Raw genomic sequence first — 27,024 nt, forward strand, 5'->3', positions numbered from 1 at the left:
CTGTGTATTTCTTACACGGTTGTTTTTTTTCTCCTAGTGTCCATGTCAGTTTGCATCATTTCAAAGCCATCAATTTGGCTTAAAGCGATAGCTGGTTAGGAAAAGATCATTTGTATTTGAGCATTTTAGTATCTGCTCAGGGATTCATATTCTTGCCAGAAACTTCAGTAGTTATACTTTTCTTGCAAAAGAGAATGCTTAGAAGAATGGAGGTAGGCAAATGAAGAGAACATTAAGCCCAAATCTGAAGGTCAGAAACCAAGGGGCAAAGATGATTTAGATATGTGGCTACAGTTAGGAAAATGTTACTTCTTCCAATAACAAGCAGTCGGAATATCCCTTTGACCACCATGCTCGTGTCAGCAGTGAGCTGAGCCACCTGACCTGTTCTGACACAAGCTTATTTAGAGCGATTTGAGATGTTTATGTCATGTAACACTAGATCACTGGGGAATAATTAAATGTTACCCTGTCTGCTGATGGCTGTAACCCTAAGTCCTGTTGGGTCTATGTGTATCAAGATCCAGTTTTCTAGCATTCAGTATTTATGTATGGTGTGCATGTGCGTGCGTGCGTGTGCATGCATGTGCCTGTGTACATATATAGGATCCAGAAGTTGTAGTTAGGTCTCATCCTCTATCAGTCTGTACCTTATATTTTGAGACTTTTTCATTAAACATAGAAGTCACCATGTCAGCTAGACAAGTTGGCTAGCAAGGGCCCGGGATCTGCCTATCTGTATCTTCCCTGAGCTGTGGCGACTGATACGTGTGTGGCTGTATCTGGCTTTATGTGGAAGCTGGGATCTGAACTCAGGTCCCTCATGCTTGTGCAGCGAACGATTTACCATTTTAGCAGTGCCCCCTATTGATTTTCGATGAAACTGTTATTTATAAATACATTCTAGAAACTACTGTCCAGCACTCTAGGGACGCTCACCTGTAACTGGACAAATGCAGTATCAAAAGTTTTCTTCATGAATGTGCTGAGTGTGAAGGTGTCACAGGTGTTAATCATGGCTTCAATCTGGAGATCAGAGAAAGGTACAGGGAAGCTAAGGCATGAGTTAATTGTTGAGGGCTAGTTAACTAGATTGAAAACAAACACCGATGTTTGATAAATAGGAGGGCACAATGACTTAGAATTCTCTAGGCAGCCAGTACATCTGAGTAGGAAACCAGATAGGTCTGCCGGGGAAGTGAAAAGGGCACCATATTACTGAAACTTCTGGATAAAAGCAACACCACCACCATCTGCCTGGTCATTTCCTGGGCACAGTGATGGTGTTTGCTTTTCTCTACAGGGGGAATTTTACTGTTTTGAAGTGTTTATTCAATTTATCATCATCTGTCCAATAAAAAATAAATGCTTCCAAATGTTTAATCCAAATAAAATTTTGGATGTAAATCAGTCATATTCCAGTAGGAACTGTTTAAGCAATTTCTAATATTTCCTTCCCTTGGTCATTGAGACCTTACATTTCAGCTTGAAAATTTGAGTTTAAGAACATTTAATCCCTTCAAGCTCGGGGACGCTTTTCCTTCACCTTACCTTGTCTGAGGCCTGTATCATCTTTCACATCGATAAAGTGATGTCAGCTTCTTCTTCGGATTTACTGACGAACATTAAAACGCACTAGGTGAAAGTGGCGTGTCCAACATTGACGACATTAACTTATTTCAAACGAAGGCAAGCAAGTGCAGCATCAGGCGCTTTGACCTCACTGTACCGTGGCAGGAAGTGAATGGCATGTAGAGGAAGTCAGGAGCTGCGAGCCCCACAGTTCATATCACACCACGGCATCATGTTAAGATCCTCCAGGATCAACCATGGCCATACACGTGGATGGGCATCTTAATGTGCACATGATATTACCAAATAGAAGAAATCTTCATACCTTATTGCCTTTGTCCTGAAGCTGTGATCTTAAGATCAGAATTTGGTGTATATATATATGTTTTATACTGTAAATTTCTACATGGAAAGTGGCAGTCTCATGCTCACCATTGCTTAGATTTTAGTGTAGGGTCTTTGTTGGCCTAACGTTGGAGCATTTCCCTTTATGAAGTGATTCATGAAGTACAGTAAGAATAATCTTATCAAGGTTACTACATATTATTATTTTATAGTAGTATGTAGACCTGGTTCTCTAGGTTTCCAGGCTAACTTCGAACCCACCCTGTAGAGTTCTGTAGGCCAACTGACTTCCAGTCTGTGCTAATGCCCCCCGCCTCTGACCAAGTCCTGGGATTATAAAAGAGAGCTGGATTTGGACGCAGCTTTAAATGGAAGGAATCAGAATGAAGTAAAACGCAGAAGAGCTTAAAAAAAAAAGACTTCTGTCCAAGTTGGTCCCTTTCTATTAGGCAGCAGAAATTATTTGGATTCATTCCTACTTTCTTTTTCTTTTTATGGTTTCCAGGAGTAGCTGCAGTCCATTCTGCGTCCTTCTCTGTGCACCGAGGAGCCCTTCAGGGGTTGTGATTCAATCCATTTTCTGTGCTGTCACTTTCCACACTTAGCCCCATTCATACTTGGAAATGCATCCACTGCAGGAGAGTTCCTTGCTTGACTTCTTGAAGAAGTTTTCCCCTCTGCTTTCTCCGGGTGCATTCTTGTTTGTTGTTGTTTTGTTTTTTTTTTTTTTTGTTTTCTCTTGTTTTCTTCCTGTTGGTGGATGAAAAAGAGTAATAGAGAATCATTTGGCTATGTGTATGAATACACATAGGATGATACTTTAAGTTTTAAATCTGATTTGTTAGGAGGGCATAGTTCTGAACTTTATACTTAAAAAAAAAAAGAAGTGTAACTGTCTGTCGCAGCTAACACGATGAAATAGCATCTAAATCTCAGTGTCCTGGTGCACACTGGTGACCCAGTACTGTGGAGGTAGGGACGATCAGATCCCTGGGGCCCCTGGGCATTCGACTACTTGAAGATCTTCAGGCCAGTAAGAGACATTGTCACCCAAAATAGGTGGACAGCTCTTTATTAACAACTGCCAAGGTTGACTTCTAGCCTACATGCACACACATGCGCGCGCACACACACACACACACGCACACACACACACACACACACATTGTTCACATGCATACTTTTACACACAAAAGTTATACACACACATACAAAGCAAAAAACAACGATAAAATATGTTTTCGTTATTATCAGAAAAACACTAAATGAAATCTATGAATGTATACATCTACTACTTAATAGATAGATATGATGCTATAAATATTTTACATGTTTAATCCAGTATCTTTAGGAGGATTACGCCATCACCTGGGGATAAACTGTTTAATATTGTAAAGACTATTTGAGTTACGGTTTAGTCGGAAGACAAAAAATTGTCCAGGAATTTGTGTAAGAAAAAAAAAAACTAACACGATGAATTATTAACCCTAGAGAGGAACTGGATTATCAATACAGTATCCGTCATCTAGTGGGGGCTAATAACTAAAGAACTGAGTAGAGCAGATACAGGGAGTGAGGCAGGATGCCAAGCAGGCCACAAACAATAGAGAAGATTGCTCACCCTAGCCTGACATGTCCTTAGAGACCATTCAGTTCCAGCTCAGGGAATGGTGGACAGTACTGAGGTGCCAGGCCTGTGGATCTATGTAAAGCCACTTTCTAGGGTTTGAGAAGAGCCTGTGTGCGGGGGTGTTAGAGGAGGATGCTAAGGAAACGGTCCTGCTTGCCTGATGTCTACATACTCAGGCACGTGTTGAGACACATCCCAGAACTACAGCTCTGCATTCCTGAGGTACCTCCATTGACCTCTGAGGTGAATGTTAAAAGTCAGGCCCTAGCCTGACAGGGAAGACAGTGAGGGCTGGTGCTGGAGCTCTGAGGTGGTGGACTAACAGATCTGCCTAGCAACAGATCTCTATTCTAATTATGTAGAACTGCCTTGGCTTATTTGCCAACTCCCCCCAAAGAGAGTTTTAACAAAATAAAGAAAAATAAGAGGAAAGGAAAGAATCAAACATAAGAAGGCATTCCATGGAGGTTTTCTTCAATATTTCTTCTTTAATGAAAACCTAACTAATGCTGTGCCAGAACAGTCACTATTTTCATCATTAAAACATTCTAATTTTATCATCCCCACCTCTTTCCTAACCCTCCTATGTTTGATTTACCCTGCCCTACCTTCAAAGCCTCCTCTTTTTTTTTAATTGTATTTTTTATTTACATCTTAAATGTTATCCCATTTCCTGGTTTCCCCTTTAGAAACCCACTATCCCACCCCACCCCTGTTGCTCCCTCACCCTCCCACCCACTCCTTCCCACCCACATGCCCTGATGTTCCTTTACACTGCAGCATCAGGCCTTGACAGGACCAAGGGCTTCTCCTCCCATTGAGGCCCAGCAAGGCCATGCTCTGTACATAGGCAGATAGAGCCATAGATCCATTTCTATGTTCTCTTGGGAGGGTGGTTTAGTCCCTGGGAGCTCTGGGCAGCCTGGTTGGTTGATATTGTGGTGTTCTAATGGGGTTGCAAACCCCTTCAGCTACTTCGGTCACTTCTCTAACTCCTCCATTGGACCCTGCCTTCAGTTCAATGGTTGACTGGCAGCATCCTCCTCGCTATTTGTAAGGCTCTGGCAGAGCCTCTCAGCAGACAGCTATATCAGGCTCTATCAGTCAGCACACACTTACTGACATCTAATCTATATCAGATAGCTATATCAGTCAGCACACGCTTACTGACATCATCAATATTGCTGGGGTTTGGTGGCTGTATATGGGATTCATCCCCAAGTGGGGCAGTCGCTGAATGGCCTTTGAATCTCTGCTCCACACGCTGTCTCCATATTTCCTCCTGGGAGTATTTTTGTTTCCCCTTCTAAAAAGGTCTGAAGTATCCACACTTTGGTTTTCCTTCTTCTTGAGATTGATCTGGTTTATGAATTGTCTCTTGGCTATTTCGAGCTGTTGGGCTAATATCCGCCTATCAGTGAATGCACACTGTATGTGATCTTTTGTGACTGGGTTACCTCACTCAGGATATTTTCAAGTTCTATCCAGTTGCCTTAGAGATGAGCTATAAAAATCTTATGTGATACTACCTTAAAGATCTTGGACAATTCTTTGTTAATTACAAGTGTTCGAAGAAAAAGAATCTTGGTATATCTGTTTTCTGTTTTCTGGTTTTTATGTTAAAATGTTAGACCAGGGATGTTAATTCTTTCTTTATTACCAGCTTGTAAAACTTTGTATTAATTCAACATTTTGCCAGAATAGTCTGATTTTGCTCCTTAATGGCAATTTAAAGTATTCAGTTGTGTTGTAGAATTTATAATGTAACGTTGTTCATTATGTATCTTAATTTTTATGTAGCTTTGGCAATCACTGCTGTAGACGATAGGATCTGAGCCCAATATTGACAAATCTCTGTAAATTTTTGTCAGGACTATATAAAGGATATGATTTTAGTTAAAGTAGTTCTGACATAGGTCAGTCCATGTTTTGATTATATCTTAACACTAAAATTGTTAAGTAGTGTTTAGTTTTTATCTTTTAGAATAAATATGTAAGACATATAAAACGTGTGAAAATTAAAACAATCCTCTCTCTCTCTCTCTCTCTCTCTCTCTCTCTCTCTCTCTCTCTCTTACAGATAGTGAAGGAAAATATTCTGAAGTAATCAGAAAGTCCAGTGCTATTGAACTATTATTTACACTCTATCCTCCTCAAGGTGCCAGAGTGAACGCTGGCACAAGACTGCGGTCCACGTGGCTGAGACCCTTGGTGGATGGGGAAGAAGGCTATAAGTACATAGGTAAGATGCTTGTTTTATTTCTGATGAAAAGGAGGAAATACTATGTCCTGCTCTAGGGCTCTCACCACCACCTAGATGATGCACATGCATGCTGCAATGTCCTCTTTACTTCCTAGGCATTGTGTCTACTGTTTTAAAAGGGGGTATTTTGTGCCTTTTGTGCCCTTACTAGTGTAGTGGAACCACACTGTGGTAAACTATTGCTGAATGGTGGAGAATTGGGAGGTTTTGACTTTGAATGAGTCATGTGTATCCTCTGTATACATCCACATGCAGTGCTATGCACAGTCATAGACATACCTTTCTCTTGGTCATAGAGCTTCAGTGAGGATCTTGCTATTGCACGGCTCTCATCAGTAGGAGATAAAAATTGTTCTTTTCTACAGCTTTTACCAGTTACTGAGATCAGTGTTTGTATGTTTAGCAAGTCCAACAAACATTTATTTACTACATTCTTTTATACTTCTAATTCACATTTTCAAAGTAACTAACCATTTGGAGTCTTTGTATTCGCAATTTTAATGTTTCTGTGGTGATGTCTGTTCCAGGGTCTTGGCCACTTTTGTATTGTTTGGAATATTGTCAAGCTGTAAGCTCTGTAGGTATTTTCAAGCAGAAATCCTGAATTGCATACATGTTTTAAATTCATGTTTCATCTCTTAAATAGAGTCTTTTGAAGAGATTTTATTTGGTGAGGTCCAAGGGACCATTGCATTTCTTTACGACTTACACCTTTTCTGTCATTTTTAGGATATACCGTCTGGACTTGTCATAAAGGTGTTCTTTATAAAAATTTCAGCTTAAGGGCTTATATATTAGTAGAATTGGTTTTGAGTAAACTTTGTATGTAGCTCAAAGTATAAATTAAACTTTTAAATTGCACTTTATCTCCAAATTTTCTACCAGCATTTACTGAAAAGATCGTTTTATGAATTAAGCTCACATTTTGGTCCAAGCCAAATAAAGTATATCGTTGGCAAACATGTGAATGAAATCTATTTGGTGCCATTAGTTACAAAGGATATCAACATTAGAACGGTAGTGAACCAATGCTACTTATCTATTGAGAACGATAACACGTCTTTGATATTAGGTCTACCAGAGTGATATGTGGCAAAGGCATGGAGCGTACACTGAGGAGGAAATTTCAAGAGAGTTGAATTACCTTAGAAATACTTTCAAACTTTCTTATACTGTTGCTATGTTCAGTCACTAAATTCAGGCAACTTCTCTAGGCGATTGCTGAAGATAAGAGAAATAAATTTTTACATATAACTTAAAAAATGAAATTAAGAAGTAGCATCTTTGTGTTTTGATATTATAATTACATCATTTCATCTTCCTCCTTCCAAATCCATGCAGTGCCCTTGTTCTGTTTCAAACTAATGGCTTTTTTCTTTAGTTGCTTTTACATAGATTATATAAAATGATTTTTATATAAAACCTTATATGTATGGATGTATGTATCAGCATCATTCATAATTTGTAGAGTCTGGAAACACATAAGTGGCCTTTAATTGGTGGATGGAAAGCAACATTATATGTAATAACTAATGGTACCCGGAAAAAGATAGGAATACATAGGAACAAACTGTTGCTAAGAGGAATAATGATATGGAAAAACTCCGATATGTCCTGATAAATGAGAAAGCCAGGTTCAGGTGCAAGACATTGTATGGCGCCGTCGAAGTGACAGCTGGGAAAAGGAGAAGCAGCGCAACCAAAGCAGGTCTGTGACTTGTGGAGCTGAGTAATTGTGACTGAGTTCAAGTGCGAAGATGCTGCACAAGGGACCTCTCAGGGTCATGGGACAGCTTTGCACTTGGATCAGTGTATTTGTTAAGCACATGTATGGGAGTCATACAACTCCAGATGAGTCAAATCCCCCAAAATTATACACTTAACTTAGAAAACTGTGCTGTGGACACATTTTAAAAAATGGAGGCACACATCAGTTCTTAGTCAGTAGGGGATTTTTACAGCAGTCTGCAGTGTGTACTGAATGCCCGGTCCTAACTCACTAATATTAGAAGTTAGGTCATCCCAAGTGTTAGCAAGGACTGCAAGAACATGAAACCCAGCAAAATTCTGCTCATGCAAAATTGAACTGCACACACAGTCTTCACACACACACACACAAAAAAAAAACTAAAAAACTTGCCACTCTCTAAAAATGTTAACCCCACCCTGCCCTCTTCAGCACAAACAGACACTGGTATTCATTTACCTATTTAACAGGAAGGACTCAAATGACCAACTACAGGTGGACAGAAGGAATATGTTGTGTTATGTAGATGTACATACTTAGAAACAGAAAAGAAAACAAAACTCTTAAAGCTAGTGTTGTACATGAGAATATGGGAAGTGACATGATTCTGCTGAGTGAAGAAAGCCAGATGAAAGGGACCTCATCGGTCTGATGGTTCTCAATTTGAGTAAATATAGAGTAGGCCACGGAAGGAGACTGAGACCTCTTAGGAAAGCAGATAAGATTTTGGAATTAAAGATGAAGTGGGTAAGGGCGATAGGAGTGGTTGGTATCAGACTGTATAATTTTTCACGGGTAAAATGTCAAAAATCCGTCCCATTGAAGACTGTAAATTGCGTGCAATTATTGTCTAATGTCTACCCCTCAGTAAAATTATAAAAGGAAGTATGGAGATATATTTGAAAATATTAAACTTTTATTTTGGAAATTGCTATGCCTGCAAGTATTAAGGCTTGCACATAAATGTTGAATACTCAGTCGAGTGTTGCCCTGGAGGTTGTGGCTCAGTGGTAGAGCACTCACTCTGTGTGTGAGCCATTATTTCAGTCTCCAGAACGGCTAAATGAGTAAGTCACATCTCATTAGAATTTCATCAGACTGGTGTATAGAAACTCATATTAATGTGCTCTGTTTAGTGATATTCTAGAGGAAAAAGAAGAAAAGAAACATTTTTAAAATGATGGAAAGCATTTAGTTTGAAGGGATATGTCTCTGTAAATTAATCAATACTATGGTTCCTATTTATTTTGTCTTTGTGTTCTTCCACCTAAGGTTACTAGAACTTGATCGGTTTTAGGCTAAAGATTGGTTTTTACTCTGTAGAGCCAGCTTGACTGATATCCTGTCATAGTAAACACAAAGGAAACCTGACAGCAGCTTTGCCCTATGCCGAGGGCTCTTTTATTAGGTTTCTAGGCTGATTTTTCCCTCTGCCATTTTGGGGAAATGTCCAGAGCCTTGCATCATCTTGAATTACAGTTGTTCTTAAATTAACCAACAAGAGGATTTGAATCATTTCCCTTAAAAAAGATCAGTTTATTTCAGAAATGTTTCCTGAATCTGAGGAGCTCTTTAACTATAAATGTTTGAGAGGAGCTAGAATTGGGAATCTATGTTGTGCTCCCATATTAATACTCTACAGTGTAAGCACTTGTGTTTATTGATTTCACTCTGTAGATTCACTGATGTGCCATAACACGACCGAGGAACAGTTAACAGAGATCTGAGAGCTGTATAAAAGCCTCGGGTGGCAAACAGATTAGTCAGGCCTATGCCTTCCCTGAAGAGACACCTTTCCACCTATATTTTTAACACCATAATTCATAATGTAAGAGTGGTTAAATGTAACGACTGCTGAATATATTTGTCATAATCACGATTTGCTTAATTTGCACAAATAATTTCTTCTAATGGTAATTTATAATCTTTTTCTACTATGTAGAAAAAGAGTTCAGTTTTTAAAGGATACATATCTTACTAGACATATTTAGAAGTGCTCTTTGGGGAAGCTAGTTTTTAAATATCATCTGGTTATTTTTCTATATAAGCCTTCTGTTCTTCAGTTACCTGACCCTCTGGCTGAGCTCGCCCTTACCCTTGCTTCAGCTCCTGCTCTCTCTCAATCAGGCAGGCAAAACTTCTTGTCCTAAATTACATTTGTGTGTGTCCTCGGTTAGCTTTCAATCTGGGAGGTATAATTATATTAAAGAACATCGCAGCCCTATAATTCATAAAGTTTTCATGGGAGTTGCTTTAAAGTGTCTCAAAGCAATGACCATGAAAATAAAATCACTTTATTGTGTGATTATAAGGTTTCTTTCTAATTAGTTCAGGCCATGGGGAATGAGCATAGATCGTAAGGACTACTTGCATGGATTCATTTACAGTATTTCACACAATGAATTCTACATACTGTTATAACATACAGGTTATTTAGATTATACGATCAGCACTGAATCCCTCTTTCTTGAGCCTGCCACTCTTTTGTGACCCATTTAAGAAGTATGTATTGGGGAAAAGTGAAGGGGTAGGAAGGGGAAATGCAGTGTGGTTATGGGTCAAAATACATTGTATACGTGGATTAAAGTTCTCTAAGTGATAATAAAATATACCCCAAAACAAAATTTTAAAAGGATCTTTTTATAATATTCACCTTGTTTTGGTGTCTTTAGGCAAAAACTGACATTTATTTATTTACTTTAAATTTTTTATTAGATATATTTCCTTACATACATTTCAAATCTTAATCCCCTTCCCGGTTTCCTGTCCATAAGCCCCCATTCCCTCCCCTTCCCCTCCCCCATACGGGTATTCCCCCATACAGCTCCCTTACTACCCCCCCATATTCCCCTGCACTAGGGGTTCAACCTTGGCAGGACCAAGGGCTTCCTCTTCCACTGGTGCCCCAACAAGGCTATTCTCTGCTACATATGCAGTTGGAGCCCTGGGTCAGTCCATGTATAGTCTTTCAGTAGTGGTTTAGTCCCTGGGAGCTCTGGTTGGTTGGCATTGTTGTTCTTATGGGGTTGCAAGCCCATTCAACTCTTTCAATCCTCCCTCTAATTCCCCCCAAGGGGGTCCTTTTCTCAGTTCGGTGGTTTGCTGCTAGCATTGACCTCTGTATTGGACATGCTCTGGATGTGTCTCTCAGAGAGATCTATATCCGGTTCCTGTCAGCATGCACTTCTTAGGTTCATCAATCTTATCTAGTTTTGGTGGCTGTATATATATGGGCCACATGTGGGGCAGGCTCTGAATGGCCATTCCTTGAGTCGCTGCTCTAAACTTTGCTTCCATATACCCTCCTATGGATATTTTTTCCCCTTTTAAGAAGGAGTGGGAGCATTTGCATTTTGGTCATCCTTCTTCTTGAGCTTCCTGTGGTCTGTGGATTGCATCTTGGGTAAAAATTTGACATTTATTAAACATAGGAATTTATTCCATTTTTAAACACAGTCATCTCTTGACAGTCAAGTTTGGTGTTTAGTGATCTTTCCTCAGAGTTTTCTATTTAACTCCATAAGTACCGAATCTCTCTTTTTCTTATACTCTTTAAGTATCCATAAATTAGAGCTTCGTATAGATCATTAAAACTCTTGTAAAATATGTCATTTCAAGTAACCCTCAGAAACCCCCACTCCCACTCCTCAGTGTGTTTTAGGTTTTTCACTCTGAATGCTTTGCATATTTTTCATGTTTTACATGTGATTGAGTTTGGAATAAGATTATTAATACAGTTCTGATTTAAAGTAATTTTAGGTTCTACCAATTTCCTTTATAATTTTGAACCATGTAGATGATTCTAAATGCACATCTCAACACTTATTTGGATTTCTATCCTTGATTTTATAATTCTGTAAAGTTTCTATGTGACAATATAATTTCTGCATTTTCTTTTATCTTTTAATTTTGGTATCCTGACTCTTGTCCTGGTTTCAGTCAGTCTCCCAAAATATATACATTTATTATTCTTGCCAAAACTAAGATGAATTTTGAGAACATTCTTTGAAGTCATCTAAAGTATTATTGTAAAATTAAAAAAATGATTTTAAAGGACAAATTGTATAAATATAAGTCATTTATTTCTGATTAAGTATAAAAACGACCTATTAAAATTAAGAAGCATTTAAATATATGGTTAGCTGAATGTCATCCTATATAATACCTACTTGACTGGAGGTGAATAATATAGTCACTAAAAAATGCGTTTTAGACTACGTCAGCCTTAACATGCTGTTTGTGCATCCACTAATTTATGTTCTCTATCAAGCGTATGCTCCCATAGGCTCCACTGTTACGTTTTCTACTTTCTGATTTACTCTCCATAGTGAGGTATGAATATCTTTTCACCTTAGGTACAATTGCTGATGAGAAAAGTGTGTGTTTGCACTCAGTTGTTAACCCCCTTAGTCCTTGGTGTCCTCCCAGATAGCACAGCTGCGAGCCCTTTGGAAGCAAACTCTGCTGCCCCCAGCTAAACTGTCCATGTGTGCTCAAGCTTTTAAAAATTCTTAAGAGTAATTATTTTCCTCAGTTAGGTAAATAAATATATTCTGTGTTAATCCCCCCCCTGCCTTTTTGCTTTTTTTTTTTTTTTTCGGAGCTGGGGACTGAACCCAGTGCCCTGAGCTTGCTAGGCAAGCGCTCTACCACTGAGCTAAATCCCCAACCCCTTTTTTGCTTTTTTTTAAACCTTGGATATTAATGATAATATCCTACCCTCATCAAATCAAACTAAACGAGTGGCATTACTCAAAAAGGAAAGCCAAGCTTTATCAGGTTTGCGAGATAAAGGTCGTATGAGCCGCAGAGGATGACTGGTTTGCCTCTCACTACTTCACCGCTCAACTTTTAAAATGGACATTGAAGGATGACTTATTGTGAATCCTGCGTCTTTAATAACCGTGAACTGTCTGCTATGTGGTTGGCAGTGACGTTTGCGCAGTCATTTTATCTCGGTTGCCACTCTAGTCCAAAGCTCTGTCAAGAGTTTTGCACATGCGGGCCGAGCCTCAGTCCTGTTAGTGATGCAAGGTCAGACAGAATGCGCCTGTAGAAAGAACTTCACAAAAAACCTGGACCGACATCCAGAAATTATAAAAATGATGCCAGGCTTCCAATATCCAACATGAAAACACGAAGTCCGCTGTCCACTCTGTAAGAGAAAGTTATTCTTACGGTGCTCAGCGTCTCTGAGAAATCTGCATTTGACATTCTATTTGGTTTGGAAGAAGAACCCATGAGAAACTTCTGAGTATTCATGACTTTGTGAGGTCCTCTCATACTGCACGGAGAATGGCTTTGTTACCAACAGTTACAGTAGAAATGACAGTGTATCACTTCTGAGCTAAAACCTAAACCATGTTCTAGCTTCGGCTTTACTCTCTCTTGGAAAATTGCTCTGAGTAAAACACAGTTGCCCACTAGTGAGGCCACTCCAGCATCCCTGTTGAAGATGGATTGAGCTCTGATTATAGGCCATTAGACAGTGCAGTCTATAGTCAGTTCCTAGTCTATGTCTCCCAGTCCTCTGGAACTGGAAGCTCCAGTCCAAGCACGGTAGTAATGTCCTGAGACCCTACAGTGCAGCTGACAACCACTCTAGGTCTCCATTTCCTAGGAACCATGTGAGGTAAATGTATATTTAAGGTTCTACCTTAGGTAATTGGTTGTGAGGCAGCTGATAGTGGTATGGCGAAAGTCAGTGAACGGATCATTGATAAATGGTGAGATGAATTTTAAACTGGTTCTGGTGTGGTTTGACTATAGCAATCAAGATTGTTTAAAGGGGGTTAAGAATAGCTTCTGGCATTACCAGAAGCCTGTGACCAGAGTTGTAGGAAGTTATCGTTTTATGAAAAAAATTTTTTTTGTTTCTATTCCTGCATGACTTTTCTACCACTGGAGGACAGGAGGTGGGTTTTCTTTTTTGTTTTGTTTTTCTTTTTTGACAGAAACTTTAATGTAACCAGATAAATTGGTAACATAATGTATGGTGTTAGGCATACCTTTTAGGATGTACATATCTTTAGTCAATTCAGTCACTTAAAATATTAATTAGTGGGTATATTTATAGTCATAAATATATGTGGCTACAGATACAAATATATTAGAGATGTTTAGGTAAAATCAAATTCTTCATATAATTTGGGCTGCCCCTATGTGAAAGGGTATTTTATGTAATAAATTTGGGTTTTTAAGACTCCAATAAAAAGGTTGAGGTTTTATTAAAATATCTCTGCCAGTCACAAAAGACCTTAGAAAAAGTGATGTAGAGACCCAGGAGAGAGCCTATTTCAAAGTCTAGTTACTTACTTTAGCTAATGAAGTACATTCCTGTTCAAGACAGGTTTCTCTGGAAGGAATGGTTCCCTGATCTATTAGAGATAGATATTATGTAACAAATATTTTGTTTTTTCTTAATTTCACTAAGTAAAATGTATAGGCAATCCATTAAGATGAACACCCTACACACATAATTTCACATACATGAAAGTATATCTATAAAAAATTATGATTTCTGGTGTATGTATATAGCACATAATCAATGATGAAAATAAAATATAAAATAAATATCGCTTACAAGTAAATTATTTATAATTTCCATATAGTAAATATCCATGGAAATTATAGGTAGATAGTATTGATTCTGGTACCTGAGCAACTAATAAAATGTGGCCTGTGAAAATATGAACTTTAATTGTATAAATGCTAATGTGCTAATGTTCTAGAATATACAACGAGATACTGATATTCTGAGACAGTACATATGAGACAGCCTAAGCCTGGCAACTACAGATACAGAGTATCAAAGGCACTGTACATTTGATCACATACCCTATAGACTATTGCTTTGGAAGTTTCTAATTTTCAAAGGAGTGGGCAATTCTTAATAGAGCTCTTAATAAGAGGATATATAGATTTTGTTGTTGTTTGTTTGACATTGTCCTTGTGTCCAGGAATACTTAGTATCTATTAGAAAATGTCAAATAAAGCATTTTTGTCTGAGCATAGAAATTAACTGAGATGAGTGCCCAAGTGCTTACTCACAGGGTTTTCTCACATAGGATGGAGTAGAACATTTGAAATTTGTTTATTATAGATGTTTCTAGTCATATAATGACATTTTATCTATTAAAGGAAAATTGTACCCTACATCTCTACCCCAGAAAGACATTTGAGGCACTCAATTATGACCGCAAATACAACATATTCGAAGTTTCAACATCGACAGAGACATATCCCTGAGCAATCACAGCACCTAAAATAAACATGTACATAAACACATAAATACACAGTGGAAAATCTTAGCATTAAGTTTAGTACACATAAAAGTACATGTTCACAATATCCTTAAACCAAATATTATAACTTGAGCTTTTGAATTGTGAAGACTTATCGTGACAGTTAATTTTAGTTGTCAACTTGGCTTAGCTAAGGAACGCTAAGGTAGTTGATGAGATATTTCTGAATGAGTTTGTTACAGACTTTACAGTAGATATTGGTATTTGAGACAGTGGACTAAGTAAGAAAAGCCTTTTTCACCAATGTAGTGAGCATTGAGTAGTCTGTCTAAAGCCGGAACACGACAAAGGGGTGGATGGAAGGCACACTACCTTGCTGTTTGAAGCGGGACATATTGTCTTCTCCCTTTGGCAATAGTGTTCTTCATTCTGTGTCTCTGGATTAGACAGGCACTCACATCATCAGCCACATAGCCCTTGAGCCTTTGACTCATATTAAAGCTTACACCACTGACCCATCGAGTATGGACTCATCAACTGGCTCCTCCGGACCGTCACCCTGAAGATCTGAGACTGCCCAGCCTCATAGCTGATCCTTCACGGTCTCCATCTCTCACCCTTCCTCTCAAGTCTACCTCTGTCTCTCTTCAACCCATCATCCCTCCCTGCCTTTTATATTGTTTCTGTACCTCTTGAAAGCATTTGCTAACTCAGTTGACATGAATATAAAAGTGATAAAGTTAACTCTTTTCATTTCCTAAGTTTGCATGACTCAGGGTCGTGTGCTTTAAGTACATTTTTTTTTATTTCACTTTCTCTTTAGTATACATATGATAGAAGCTGTAATAAACGTCATTCTGATGAGGATGATACCATATCACATTGAAGCTAAATCGCTTTGGATCATGGAGTTACTGGGCATACAAGAAGATGTCAGTTAAGCTATTTGACTTTAGACCAAGTTTTTTTTTTTTTTTTTTTTGCTTTGCAAGATGTGCTTTTATTTTTCTTTAAGTTATCTTGGCAAAGACCAGAGAGAATAATTAATTTAATGGTAGTGAAAATCTTAAATCAGCAAAACAGTAATAGAGAAATCCAAAATGGTATTGATTGAAATTTTTGTAATTTTTTTTTTTTTACATTTTTTTTTTATTAACTTGAGTATTTCTTATATACATTTCAAGTGTTATTCCCTTTCCCGGTTTCCGGGCAAAATCCCCCTCCCCCCTCCCCTTCCTTATGGGTGTTCCCCTCCCAACCCTCCCCCCATTGCCGCCCTCCCCCCATAGTCTAGTTCACTGGGGGTTCAGTCTTAGCAGGACCCAGGGCTTCCCCTTCCACTGGTGCTCTTACTAGGATATTCATTGCTACCTATGAGGTCAGAGTCCAGGGTCAGTCCATGTATAGTCTTTAGGTAGTGGCTTAGTCCCTGGAAGCTCTGGTTGCTTGACATTGTTGTACTTTTGGGGTCTCGAGCCCCTTCAAGCTCTTCCAGTTCTTTCTCTGATTCCTTCAACGGGGGACCTATTCTCAGTTCAGTGGTTTGCTGCTGGCATTCGCCTCTGTATTTGCTGTATTCTGGCTGTGTCTCTCAGGAGCGATCTACATCCGGCTCCTGTCGGTCTGCACTTCTTTGCTTCATCCATCTTGTCTAATTGGGTGGCTGTATATGTATGGGCCACGTGTGGGGCAGGCTCTGAATGGGTGTTCCTTCAGTCTCTGTTTTAATTTTTGCCTCTCCCTTCCCTGCCAAGGGTATTCTTTTTCCTCATTTAAAGAAGGAGTGAAGCATTCACATTTTGATCATCCGTCTTGAGTTTCGTTTGTTCTAGGGATCTAGGGTAATTCAAGCATTTGGGCTAATAGCCACTTATCAATGAGTGCATACCATGTATGTCTTTCTGTGATTGGGTTAGCTCACTCAGGATGATATTTTCCAGTTCCAACCATTTGCCTATGAATTTCATAAAGTCGTTGTTTTTGATAGCTGAGTAATATTCCATTGTGTAGATGTACCACATTTTCTGTATCCATTCCTCTGTTGAAGGGCATCTCGGTTCTTTCCATTTTCTGGCTATTATAAATAAGGCTGCGATGAACATAGTGGAGCACGTGTCTCTTTTATATGTTGAGGCATCTTTTGGGTATATGCCCAAGAGAGGTATAGCTGGATCCTCAGGCAGTTCAATGTCCAATTTTCTGAGGAACCTCCAGACTGATTTCCAGAATGGTTTTACCAGTCTGCAATCCCACCAACAATGGAGGAGTGTTCCTCTTTCTCCACATCCTCGCCAGCAACTGCTGTCACCTGAGTTTTTGATCTTAGCCATTCTCACTGGTGTGAGGTGAAATCTCAGGGTTGTTTTGATTTGCATTTCCCTTATGACTAAAGATGTTGAACATTTCTTTAGGTGTTTCTCAGCCATTCGGCATTCCTCAGCTGTGAATTCTTTGTTTAGCTCTGAACCCCATTTTTTAATAGGGTTATTTGTTTCCCTGCGGTCTAACTTCTTGAGTTCTTTGTATATTTTGGATATAAGGCCTCTATCTGTTGTAGGATTTGTAAAGATCTTTTCCCAATCTGTTGGTTGCCGTTTTGTCCTAACCACCGTGTCCTTTGCCTTACAGAAGCTTTGCAGTTTTATGAGATCCCATTTGTCGATTCTTGATCTTAGAGCATAAGCCATTGGTGTTTTGTTCAGGAAATTTTTTCCAGTGCCCATGTGTTCCAGATGCTTCCCTAGTTTTTCTTCTATTAGTTTGAGTGTGTCTGGTTTGATGTGGAGGTCCTTGATCCACTTGGACTTAAGCTTTGTACAGGGTGATAAGCATGGATCGATCTGCATTCTTCTACATGTTGCCCTCCAGTTGAACCAGCACCATTTGCTGAAAATGCTATCTTTTTTCCATTGGATGGTTTTGGCTCCTTTGTCAAAAATCAAGTGACCATAGGTATGTGGGTTCATTTCTGGGTCTTCAATTCTATTCCATTGGTCTATCTGTCTGTCTCTGTACCAATACCATGCAGTTTTTTATCACTATTGCTCTGTAATACTGCTTGAGTTCAGGGACAGTGATTCCCCCTGAAGTCCTTTTATTGTTGAGGATAGCTTTAGCTATCCTGGGTTTTTTGTTATTCCAGATGAATTTGCAAATTGTTCTGTCTAACTCTTTGAAGAATTGGATTGGTATTTTAATGGGGATTGCATTGAATCTGTAGATTGCTTTTGGTAAAATGGCCATTTTTACTATATTAATCCTGCCAATCCATGAGCATGGGAGATCTTTCCATCTTCTGAGGTCTTCTTCAATTTCTTTCCTCAGTGTCTTGTAGTTCTTATTGTACAGATCTTTTACTTGCTTGGTTAAAGTCACACCGAGGTACTTTATATTATTTGGGTCTATTATGAAGGGTGTCGTTTCCCTAATTTCTTTCTCGGCTTGTTTCTCTTTTGTATAGAGGAAGGCAACTGATTTATTTGAGTTAATTTTATACCCAGCCACTTTGCTGAAGTTGTTTATCAGCTTTAGTAGTTCTCTGGTGGAACTTTTGGGATCACTTAAATATACTATCATGTCATCTGCAAATAGTGATATTTTGACTTCTTCTTTTCCGATCTGTATCCCCTTGATCTCCTTTTGTTGTCTGATTGCTCTGGCTAGAACTTCAAGAACTATATTGAATAAGTAGGGAGAGAGTGGGCAGCCTTGTCTAGTCCCTGATTTTAGTGGGATTGCTTCAAGTTTCTCTCCATTTAGTTTAATGTTAGCAACTGGTTTGCTGTATATGGCTTTTACTATGTTTAGGTATGGTCCTTGAATTCCTATTCTTTCCAGGACTTTTATCATGAAGGGGTGTTGAATTTTGTCAAATGCTTTCTCAGCATCTAATGAAATGATCATGTGGTTTTGTTCTTTCAGTTTGTTTATATGATGGATCACGTTGATGGTTTTCCGTATATTAAACCATCCCTGCATGCCTGGGATGAAGCCTACTTGATCATGGTGGATGATTGTTTTAATGTGCTCTTGAATTCGGTTTGCCAGAATTTTATTGAGTATTTTTGCGTCGATATTCATAAGGGAAATTGGTCTGAAGTTCTCTTTCTTTGTTGTGTCTTTGTGTGGTTTAGGTATAAGAGTAATTGTGGCTTCGTAGAAGGAATTCGGTAGTGCTCCATCTGTTTCAATTTTGTGGAATAGTTTGGATAATATTGGTATGAGGTCTTCTATGAAGGTTTGATAGAATTCTGCACTAAACCCGTCTGGACCTGGGCTCTTTTTGGTTGGAAGACCTTTAATGACTGCTTCTATTTCCTTAGGAGTTATGGGGTTGTTTAACTGGTTTATCTGTTCCTGATTTAACTTCGATACCTGGTATCTGTCTAGGAAATTGTCCATTTCCTGAAGATTTTCAAATTTTGTTGAATATAGGTTTTTATAGTAAGATCTGATGATTTTTTGAATTTCTTCTGAATCTGTAGTTATGTCTCCCTTTTCATTTCTAATTTTGTTAATTTGGACGCACTCTCTGTGTCCTCTCGTTAGTCTGGCTAAGGGTTTATCTATCTTGTTGATTTTCTCAAAGAACCAACTTTTGGTTCTGTTGATTCTTTCTATGGTCCTTTTTGTTTCTACTTGGTTGATTTCAGCTCTGAGTTTGATTATTTCCTGCCTTCTACTCCTCCTGGGTGTATTTGCTTCTTTTTGTTCTAGAGCTTTTAGGTGTGCTGTCAAGCTGCTGACATATGCTCTTTCCTGTTTCTTTCTGCAGGCACTCAGCGCTATGAGTTTTCCTCTTAGCACAGCTTTCATTGTGTCCCATAAGTTTGGGTATGTTGTATCTTCATTTTCATTAAATTCTAAAAAGTTTTTAATTTCTTTCTTTATTTCTTCCTTGACCAGGTTATCATTGAGTAGAGCATTGTTCAATTTCCACGTATACGTGGGCATTCTTCCCTTATTGTTATTGAAGACCAGTTTTAGGCCGTGGTGGTCCGATAGCACGCATGGGATTATCTCTATCTTTCTGTACCTGTTGAGGCCCGTTTTTTGACCAATTATATGGTCAATTTTGGAGAAAGTACCATGAGGAGCTGAGAAGAAGGTATATCCTTTTGCTTTAGGATAGAATGTTCTATAAATATCCGTTAAGTCCATTTGGCTCATGACTTCTCTTAGTCTGTCGACATCACTGTTTAATTTCTGTTTCCATGATCTGTCCATTGATGAGAGTGGGGTGTTGAGATCTCCCACTATTATTGTGTGAGGTGCAATGTGTGTTTTGAGCTTTAGTAAGGTTTCTTTTACGTATGTAGTTGCCCTTGTATTTGGGGCATAGATATTTAGGATTGAGAGTTCATCTTGGTGGATTTTTCCTTTGATGAATGTGAAGTGTCCTTCCTTATCTTTTTTGATGACTTTTAGTTGAAAATTGATTTTATTTGATATTAGAATGGCTACTCCAGCTTGCTTCTTCTGACCATTTGCTTGGAAAGTTGTTTTCCAGCCTTTCACTCTGAGGTAGTGTCTGTCTGTTTTAACACTTTAAATAGCAAAACTTTGGAAATTTATTTTAGCTGAAATGTTCTTAAATCACCAAGAAAATACTAAACTATGATGCCTTTACATATTTAGAATTTAGTGAAGTGACTACATGTAATTGTGGACACTTGAATCTTAGTCTCAGGAGACAGGGGCAGAAGGATTAGGGTGTCAGGACTAGCCTGAGCTACATAGCAAGATCCTGTTTTAGGCTGAGACTGTACATGGCTCATGGAACGTGCTTGGCAGCTGCTTCGATCTCTAGCTGTAGAAATAGTGGGCGGTGTGGTATGATGGTCTATCTCAGCACAATATATGAAGCATTGACCTAGTAGGTTAAGCATTATTCCACAATCATTTTTTATTCAAGTAATTTTGATTGCTTTCCCTAAATGTCTTCTGAGATCACTGTACCACCTGGCTATAATGTGAATGCAATATCAAGGCAGACTAAAGAAATTTTGTAAAAACTTTAAAATAGAAAATATGACTAGGAGGCGAATTCTGTATCATAGGTGCTTCTCTTAGTTTTTGGCTTAGTTTCTTCAGAAGTTTTACTTAACTACAGAATAATGAAGATCTGAAAAGGCTGTTGCACAATATTTGCCCAGTTCTCTATCGTTATTCTTATAGAAAGCTACTCAACCGACATTAGGAACGTATTTTAATTAAGCATCCTGAGGCACAGAGGCTATGTGGCTTGTATAAGATTCTGCCTTTAATTGTAACTTGAGTCAATGCCTCAATTTCGCCTACGTTAGCCCCATTACTCTCATCCCATGGTTCTGCCGATGTAAAAGTGATTTAACTGGCCCAAGTCTATGTAGCACTTCTTTATGTATAAGCTTTGGGTTTATTTTTTGTTTTGATAAAAGATAAATGAGAGTGGCTGTTTTTGTCCTTTGCATATTCCCTGAAGCAAAAATTGCAAGAAATTCTCTTCTTCTGTCTTGGGAAATGGAGTGGCGGCAAAGGCTGGAGCATTTTACCACTGCAAAATCTCTCACTGTCTGTGGGCACACTAGATTTCAATTTGGGGAAATCCCTCAACATGAATTATTTTTGCCCCTCAAAATTTACTGTGCATATCTATTTTAATTTCATTTCTTCCACTTTCCAACTATTCATGTTACAAGAGGAAAATGGTATTTTCTCTTGGAATCTCATGTGAAGCAAAACCCGATTCTTATCACATGTAAGCTTTAAGTAGAAACCATTTCATATTGCTAGAAGAGAATGCTTATTGCCCCTTTCCACAAGACTGCGGCATAATGAAGTAAAAATGTTTTCACAATACTTTGGAATCTTTGTAATTGTCCTCTGTATTATTTGGCTATCAGTTAAACTTGAACGTTTGATAATTGCAGGGAGCTGACAAGACTTTCTATTACAGGGATGTCATTTAATCTCAGCTCAAATATAGTTTGCCTGAACCCTGTTCTGATTACATAATAGTAGAATAAATTAAGCTATTAAGTGAGCTTACCCGGAGGTCGTAGAATATTTTAAATGTATTTAAAAATAACAGTGATTTAAACAAGTTGGTAAATCCTATATTAAAACCATACCTGTTTTTTCTCCTTAAAGCCTTTAAAATTTAGAGCATAGATATTTAGATATCTACATCCATATTTAGTGGTAAAATTCACACAATAAATAAGGAATATTTGGATCTTATTGTGTACTTATAATGTAAAGATAGGAATGAATTTTTAAGAATGTAGGCTCTCCCAGGTTTCATTTTGCATGCCAACACCTGGATACTGGAATTTTTGAATGAATCAACTGTCAGCTGCTCCTACAAGCACAGTTTTTATTTGAAAATGTAAGCCTGCTTTGTTTTTTTCTTTGTGACTGTGTAAAAATAATAAATGTCCTCCAACAACTGTAACTTTATATATGAGTGAGAAAGGCTCATTGACCATTTCAGGATATGCTTTGAAGCATTCCTATCACTGTCACATACTCTCTAATTTTAAAGATACGGTCTGCATTCTATTTTTAGATCTATGAAATACAACTGCCCAATCTTAGCCTAATTAGGTGGAAATGTAAAATCTTTACTCACTTAATATTCATTCCAAAAATATCAAGAAGTATGTATGTAGACTGTGGCTGGTACAACAGGAACCTGTAACCCATTTAGAGACGTGAAAGATTCAAGAAAGGTCGACAAGAGAGTAAATGATTTTTTTTCTAGCCTATGGGTAAATTGACTTCCAGGATGCCTGACCTAAAACAAATGTAAAATGTGCACTATTCTGGGCATAATTGAACTATTCTTCATTATTTTTCATGTTATCTTACCTCCAACAATCTATGTAGTAGGTATCTACTCACATTTTAAGGCAGAGGGAAAAGTATGGAGGAGATGATGGGAGGAGAATTTTTTTTTAATCTTTATTAACGTGAGTATTTCTTATTTACATTTCGATTATTTTTCCCTCTCCCGGTTTCCGGGCCAACATCCCCCTAACTCCTCCCCCTCCCCTTCTTTATGGGTGTTCCCTCCCCATCCTCCTCCCATTGCCGCCCTCCCCCCAACAATCACGTTCACTGGTGGTTCAGTCTTGGCAGGACCAAGGGCTTCCCCTTCCACTGGTGCTCTTACTAGGATATTCATTGCTACCTATGAGGTCAGTCCAGGGTCAGTCCATGTATAGTCTTTAGGTAGTGGCTTAGTCCCTGGAAGCTCTGGTTGCTTGGCATTGCTGTTCATATGGGGTCTCGAGCCCCTTCAAGCTCTTCCAGTCCTTTCTCTGATTCCTTCAACGGGGGTCCCGTTCCCAGTTCAGTGGTTTGCTGCTGGCATTTGCCTCTGTATTTGCTGTATTCTGGCTGTGTCTCTCAGGAGCGATCTACATCCGGTTCCTGTCAGCCTGCACTTCTTTGCTTCATCCATCTTATCTAATTGGGTGGCTGTATATGTATGGGCCACAAGTGGGGCAGGCTCTGAATGGGTGTTCCTTCTGCCTCTGTTCTAAACTTTGCCTCCATATTCCCTGCCAAGGGTATTCTTGTTGAGGGGAGGAGAATTTTACAGCAGACACAGGCACGGCATGTGCATTGTCATAGGTATACTCTGAGGCCACGCTATTTATGTCTACCATTTAAAATGTCATTACCTAGTGTACAGCCTACAGGTTTTAGTAGTAGCTCAGTCGTTTTACAGGTAGAACAATCGCTCCTTCTGAATGACCACTGCTATGAAGAAGCTGCAAATTACAGCCTCAGTTTTTGGTCTTAACTCGGGGTAACTGCAGTTCTTTAGCATCAAACACAACCAACACCTGTAGACCCCTTCCATAGATAATATATTTTGGGTTGAAAATTATAACTCACCGGACCCAACTAGAAAATCCTATGATAGGTGTCTTAACTGCCTTTGTTTAGGTGGTCTTATAACCCAGTGTGTCAGGTAACTCATTATAAAATGACCAGAACATGGTTTCTTGTATGGGGGATAATTTCTGGATATATCAAATAGGCATATATGTTTTTTATTGAGTTTTGGTTATGATGATTTTTGAGTTTTGGAAGGGAAGATAAGTTAGTTTTAAAAGCTAACATCAATATAACTTTGTGATGTTTACCAATTTTCTTAAGAAAAAATTATTAATTACTCCTTATGAATGCTTTTGAGTAAAAATAAAAATAAAAAAGAATGTAGTATTGATGTGGGGTCCTATGTCCATTCTGCCACAGGTCTAGGGCTCCTCAGGAAGGCACGACACAGGAAGTTTGACCATGCTTACCCCACTCTCCCCAGGGCAGGTGTTGGGCTGTGGGAAGCCATGGGACACCGCTCTGGGGGTGGGGAAGCGCCATGTGAGGTGCCACTGAGAAGGTGTGGAAGAGTTGAGAATGGAATGGGAGCCCACGGGCTGGATCTAGTCCAGGGCTGAAGGGAAAAGAAGGGAAGCTCTGGCTGGTCCTGTGTGTGTGTGTTGGTGTGTGTGTGTGTGTGTGTGTGTGTGTGTGTGTGTGTGTGTGGTGTACTTGGCTGGGCGGGGGCAGCTGGGAGTACAGGGAGGCTTTCTTGGGAGATTAGACAGTAGCTCTGTAGGCCAAGGCCTTCTCTATGGCTCCCCACAGAGGATCTCAATGATCCTCTGTGGTTTTAAAGCATTTATTGTTAATGGCGGAAAGTGGATGAGTAAAACTGTACCCCACTTCTCAGAGTGGGCCTGAGATTAAATACCTTTTGCAGGGAGGGGTGTCTGGGAAGAAAAGTTCATTGACTAAGCCTCCAGGCTTTTAGGTACCTCATTATAATGGAGATCTGTTTTGAGCCTACTGACCTGTCCTCATGTCCTCTATCTGTGAAGGGGAATGGGGCATTGCCCTTATGTGACTGATGGCCACGCATCTATGCAGGGCTGAGAGCCTACGGTCCCTTCAGGGTCACTGGGGTCTCAAGTCTCCTCAACTGGGAACCAGGGTGCCTTTCACGGTCCTACAAAAGAATCTACTCATTTACTCAACCAATATTTATTGATTACTACAGCATAGCAACAAAGTGGCCACCAGGAGACAGCCACTCAAAATGATTTGTGTTTTCTTACGCTTTTCTTTTTAAATATAATTATCGTCAGATATAGATTTTAAAATCAGTTTTTCTGATTGTAAAATAACACATGGTCATTGTGAAATATCTAAAACTTAAAATTACAAATAAGTAACATTATAAAAAGTATTGAAATATCTACATTTTAGAATTCTTGTTGTCTTAGCGTATTTCATGTTATACAATGGACTCATTCCTCACACATATGCACATACATACATGCATGCATACATACATAACATGTCTAATTATACTGCTTGCTATCATAGTTGATCTAGGAAAATTTATAGCTAGATGGACAATGTTAATGAAACAATGGACAGATCCTGTTTTCTTTAATAAGGCTTAGTGGTGTTTCATGATTGAATGGTTGAGCCCTTTGGTAATTCAGTGAGACTCTAACAAATTCAGAAGAGTATTACTCACAGTCTTCTCCCAGGAAAGTGGCTAAATTGCCTCTCTGCACTCCCCTGGTTTTGTTCAAGGAAACATTTTAGAAATTCTCAGCACTGGTTCCAGCTATACAAATATTTTGACTATTTAAGGAAGCTCTAGAAGATAAGACTAATGTTTAGTTTCTATTTCTTCTATATCCATACGTCATATGTGAAAAATAAAGTAAATATGGAAATCAGGAATGATTTCGTAGCGTTTGTTGCTTGACCCTGAACTGACAAGCATGGGAGAGCTTAGCAGGAAGGGCAAGGTACTACAGAGGGAACAGTTGAATGAATGAATGAACGAATGAATGAATGAATGAATGAAGTGTTTTCCACATAGAATGGGGAACTCTTGATCACACACTTTTAACATTAATTTTCAGATTTGAATGTAGTGCGTCTTATCTACCAATACATGGTGCTCCAATCAAAATTAACTATGCTTCTTATTTAGTCTTATTAGAAGATCATTAAATCCCAATGGAGCAAAATAAGGTGACATCTAGAAATAGTTTTTTTTGGGAGGGGGGACTAGTCTCTGCCAGTCCACTGGCATATAAGCCATTGGTCTGACTGATATATCAAAGCCCATGTGCCAGGGAGAGATCTCCACAAAGTACCTACTGGGGAGAGTCAGTACTACCTTAAGAATCACCAGGTTGGCAAAACATTTATTTAAAATTGTGATTTGAGGGACATAGCAAGAATAAGGACAGAGCAGAAGCCCCTAGTGAGGGGCAAATTCAGGTCAGGCTATGTGAAATTTTTGGCAAACAGTTATCAAATGGGGTCCTTCAGTGTGAGCTCTAAGTGGAATTAAAAAAAATATACATACAAGTTTTCCACTTGAGTTTTGTTTTGATTAGGTTCTCCATCTGCTAAGTGTATCTAAAACTTGAAAATTATGTAAGTCCTCTTATAGCCTTAAAAGTCTGTTCTTTTTACAGAACCAGAAAGTATACGAAAAGCTTGGGTCAACCCTTCCCTCCCCTGTCAGTCTGTATAAAATCTTCAGCTAAATTATATACATATTTTACTATAGCAGTTTTCAATGTAATAAGTTAGGAATGTGTGTGTGTGTGTGTGTGTATGTGTGTGTATATGTGGGTGTGTATGTATGTGTGTGTGTGTGTGTGTGTGTGTGTGTGTGTGTGTGTATGTATGTATGGTGGTTTTCTATACATGCACGAGTACATGAATTAAGATTCCCAGAGTCTAAAGTCTGGATATGGCCACACCTGTGCTGTGGGAGTGGAGGTAGGAGGGTAGCTTGATTTTTCTGGACGGCCAGTCTAGCTAAAACCGGAAATCTCCTGATTCACTGAGGGACCATGTCTCAAGTACATAAAATTTAGAATGGCAGAGAAAGGTACTGCTATTGCCTCTGCACATGCTTATATAGGCATTTGTGCCTGCATGCATGGTGGTCCATCTGCATACCATACCATACCTACACACACACACACACACACACACACACACACAGTGGATGTACAAACACATAAATTCAAAACATAAAGGGAAGATATGCTTGTAGTCTTTATTTCCATTTTATATATTTATACATGCTAGAAGGGTATACAGTATTATTCTTATTTAAAATATTAATTATTAACTATGTTTTATTTATTCCTTGATAATTTTATAACATGCAGACAATGTATTTTGATCT

At 38.7% G+C, this 27,024-nt stretch overlaps 1 protein-coding gene across 8 annotated transcripts in view; it reads left to right on the plus strand.

The window, feature by feature from the left end:
- Positions 1-27,024, plus strand: part of Iqcml1 (IQ motif containing M like 1) — a 223,714-nt gene that overhangs the window by 162,618 nt on the left and 34,072 nt on the right. For all 8 annotated transcript variants that reach the window (XM_063278520.1, XM_063278521.1, XM_063278516.1 and 5 more), the window contains one exon: positions 5,628-5,789. In XM_063278520.1, the coding sequence (XP_063134590.1) occupies positions 5,628-5,789 (162 nt within the window). The remainder of the gene's footprint in view (positions 1-5,627; positions 5,790-27,024) is intronic.

This window comes from Rattus norvegicus, chromosome 19 (genome assembly GCF_036323735.1).
Source record: "Rattus norvegicus strain BN/NHsdMcwi chromosome 19, GRCr8, whole genome shotgun sequence".
NCBI classification, from domain to species: domain Eukaryota; kingdom Metazoa; phylum Chordata; class Mammalia; order Rodentia; family Muridae; genus Rattus; species Rattus norvegicus.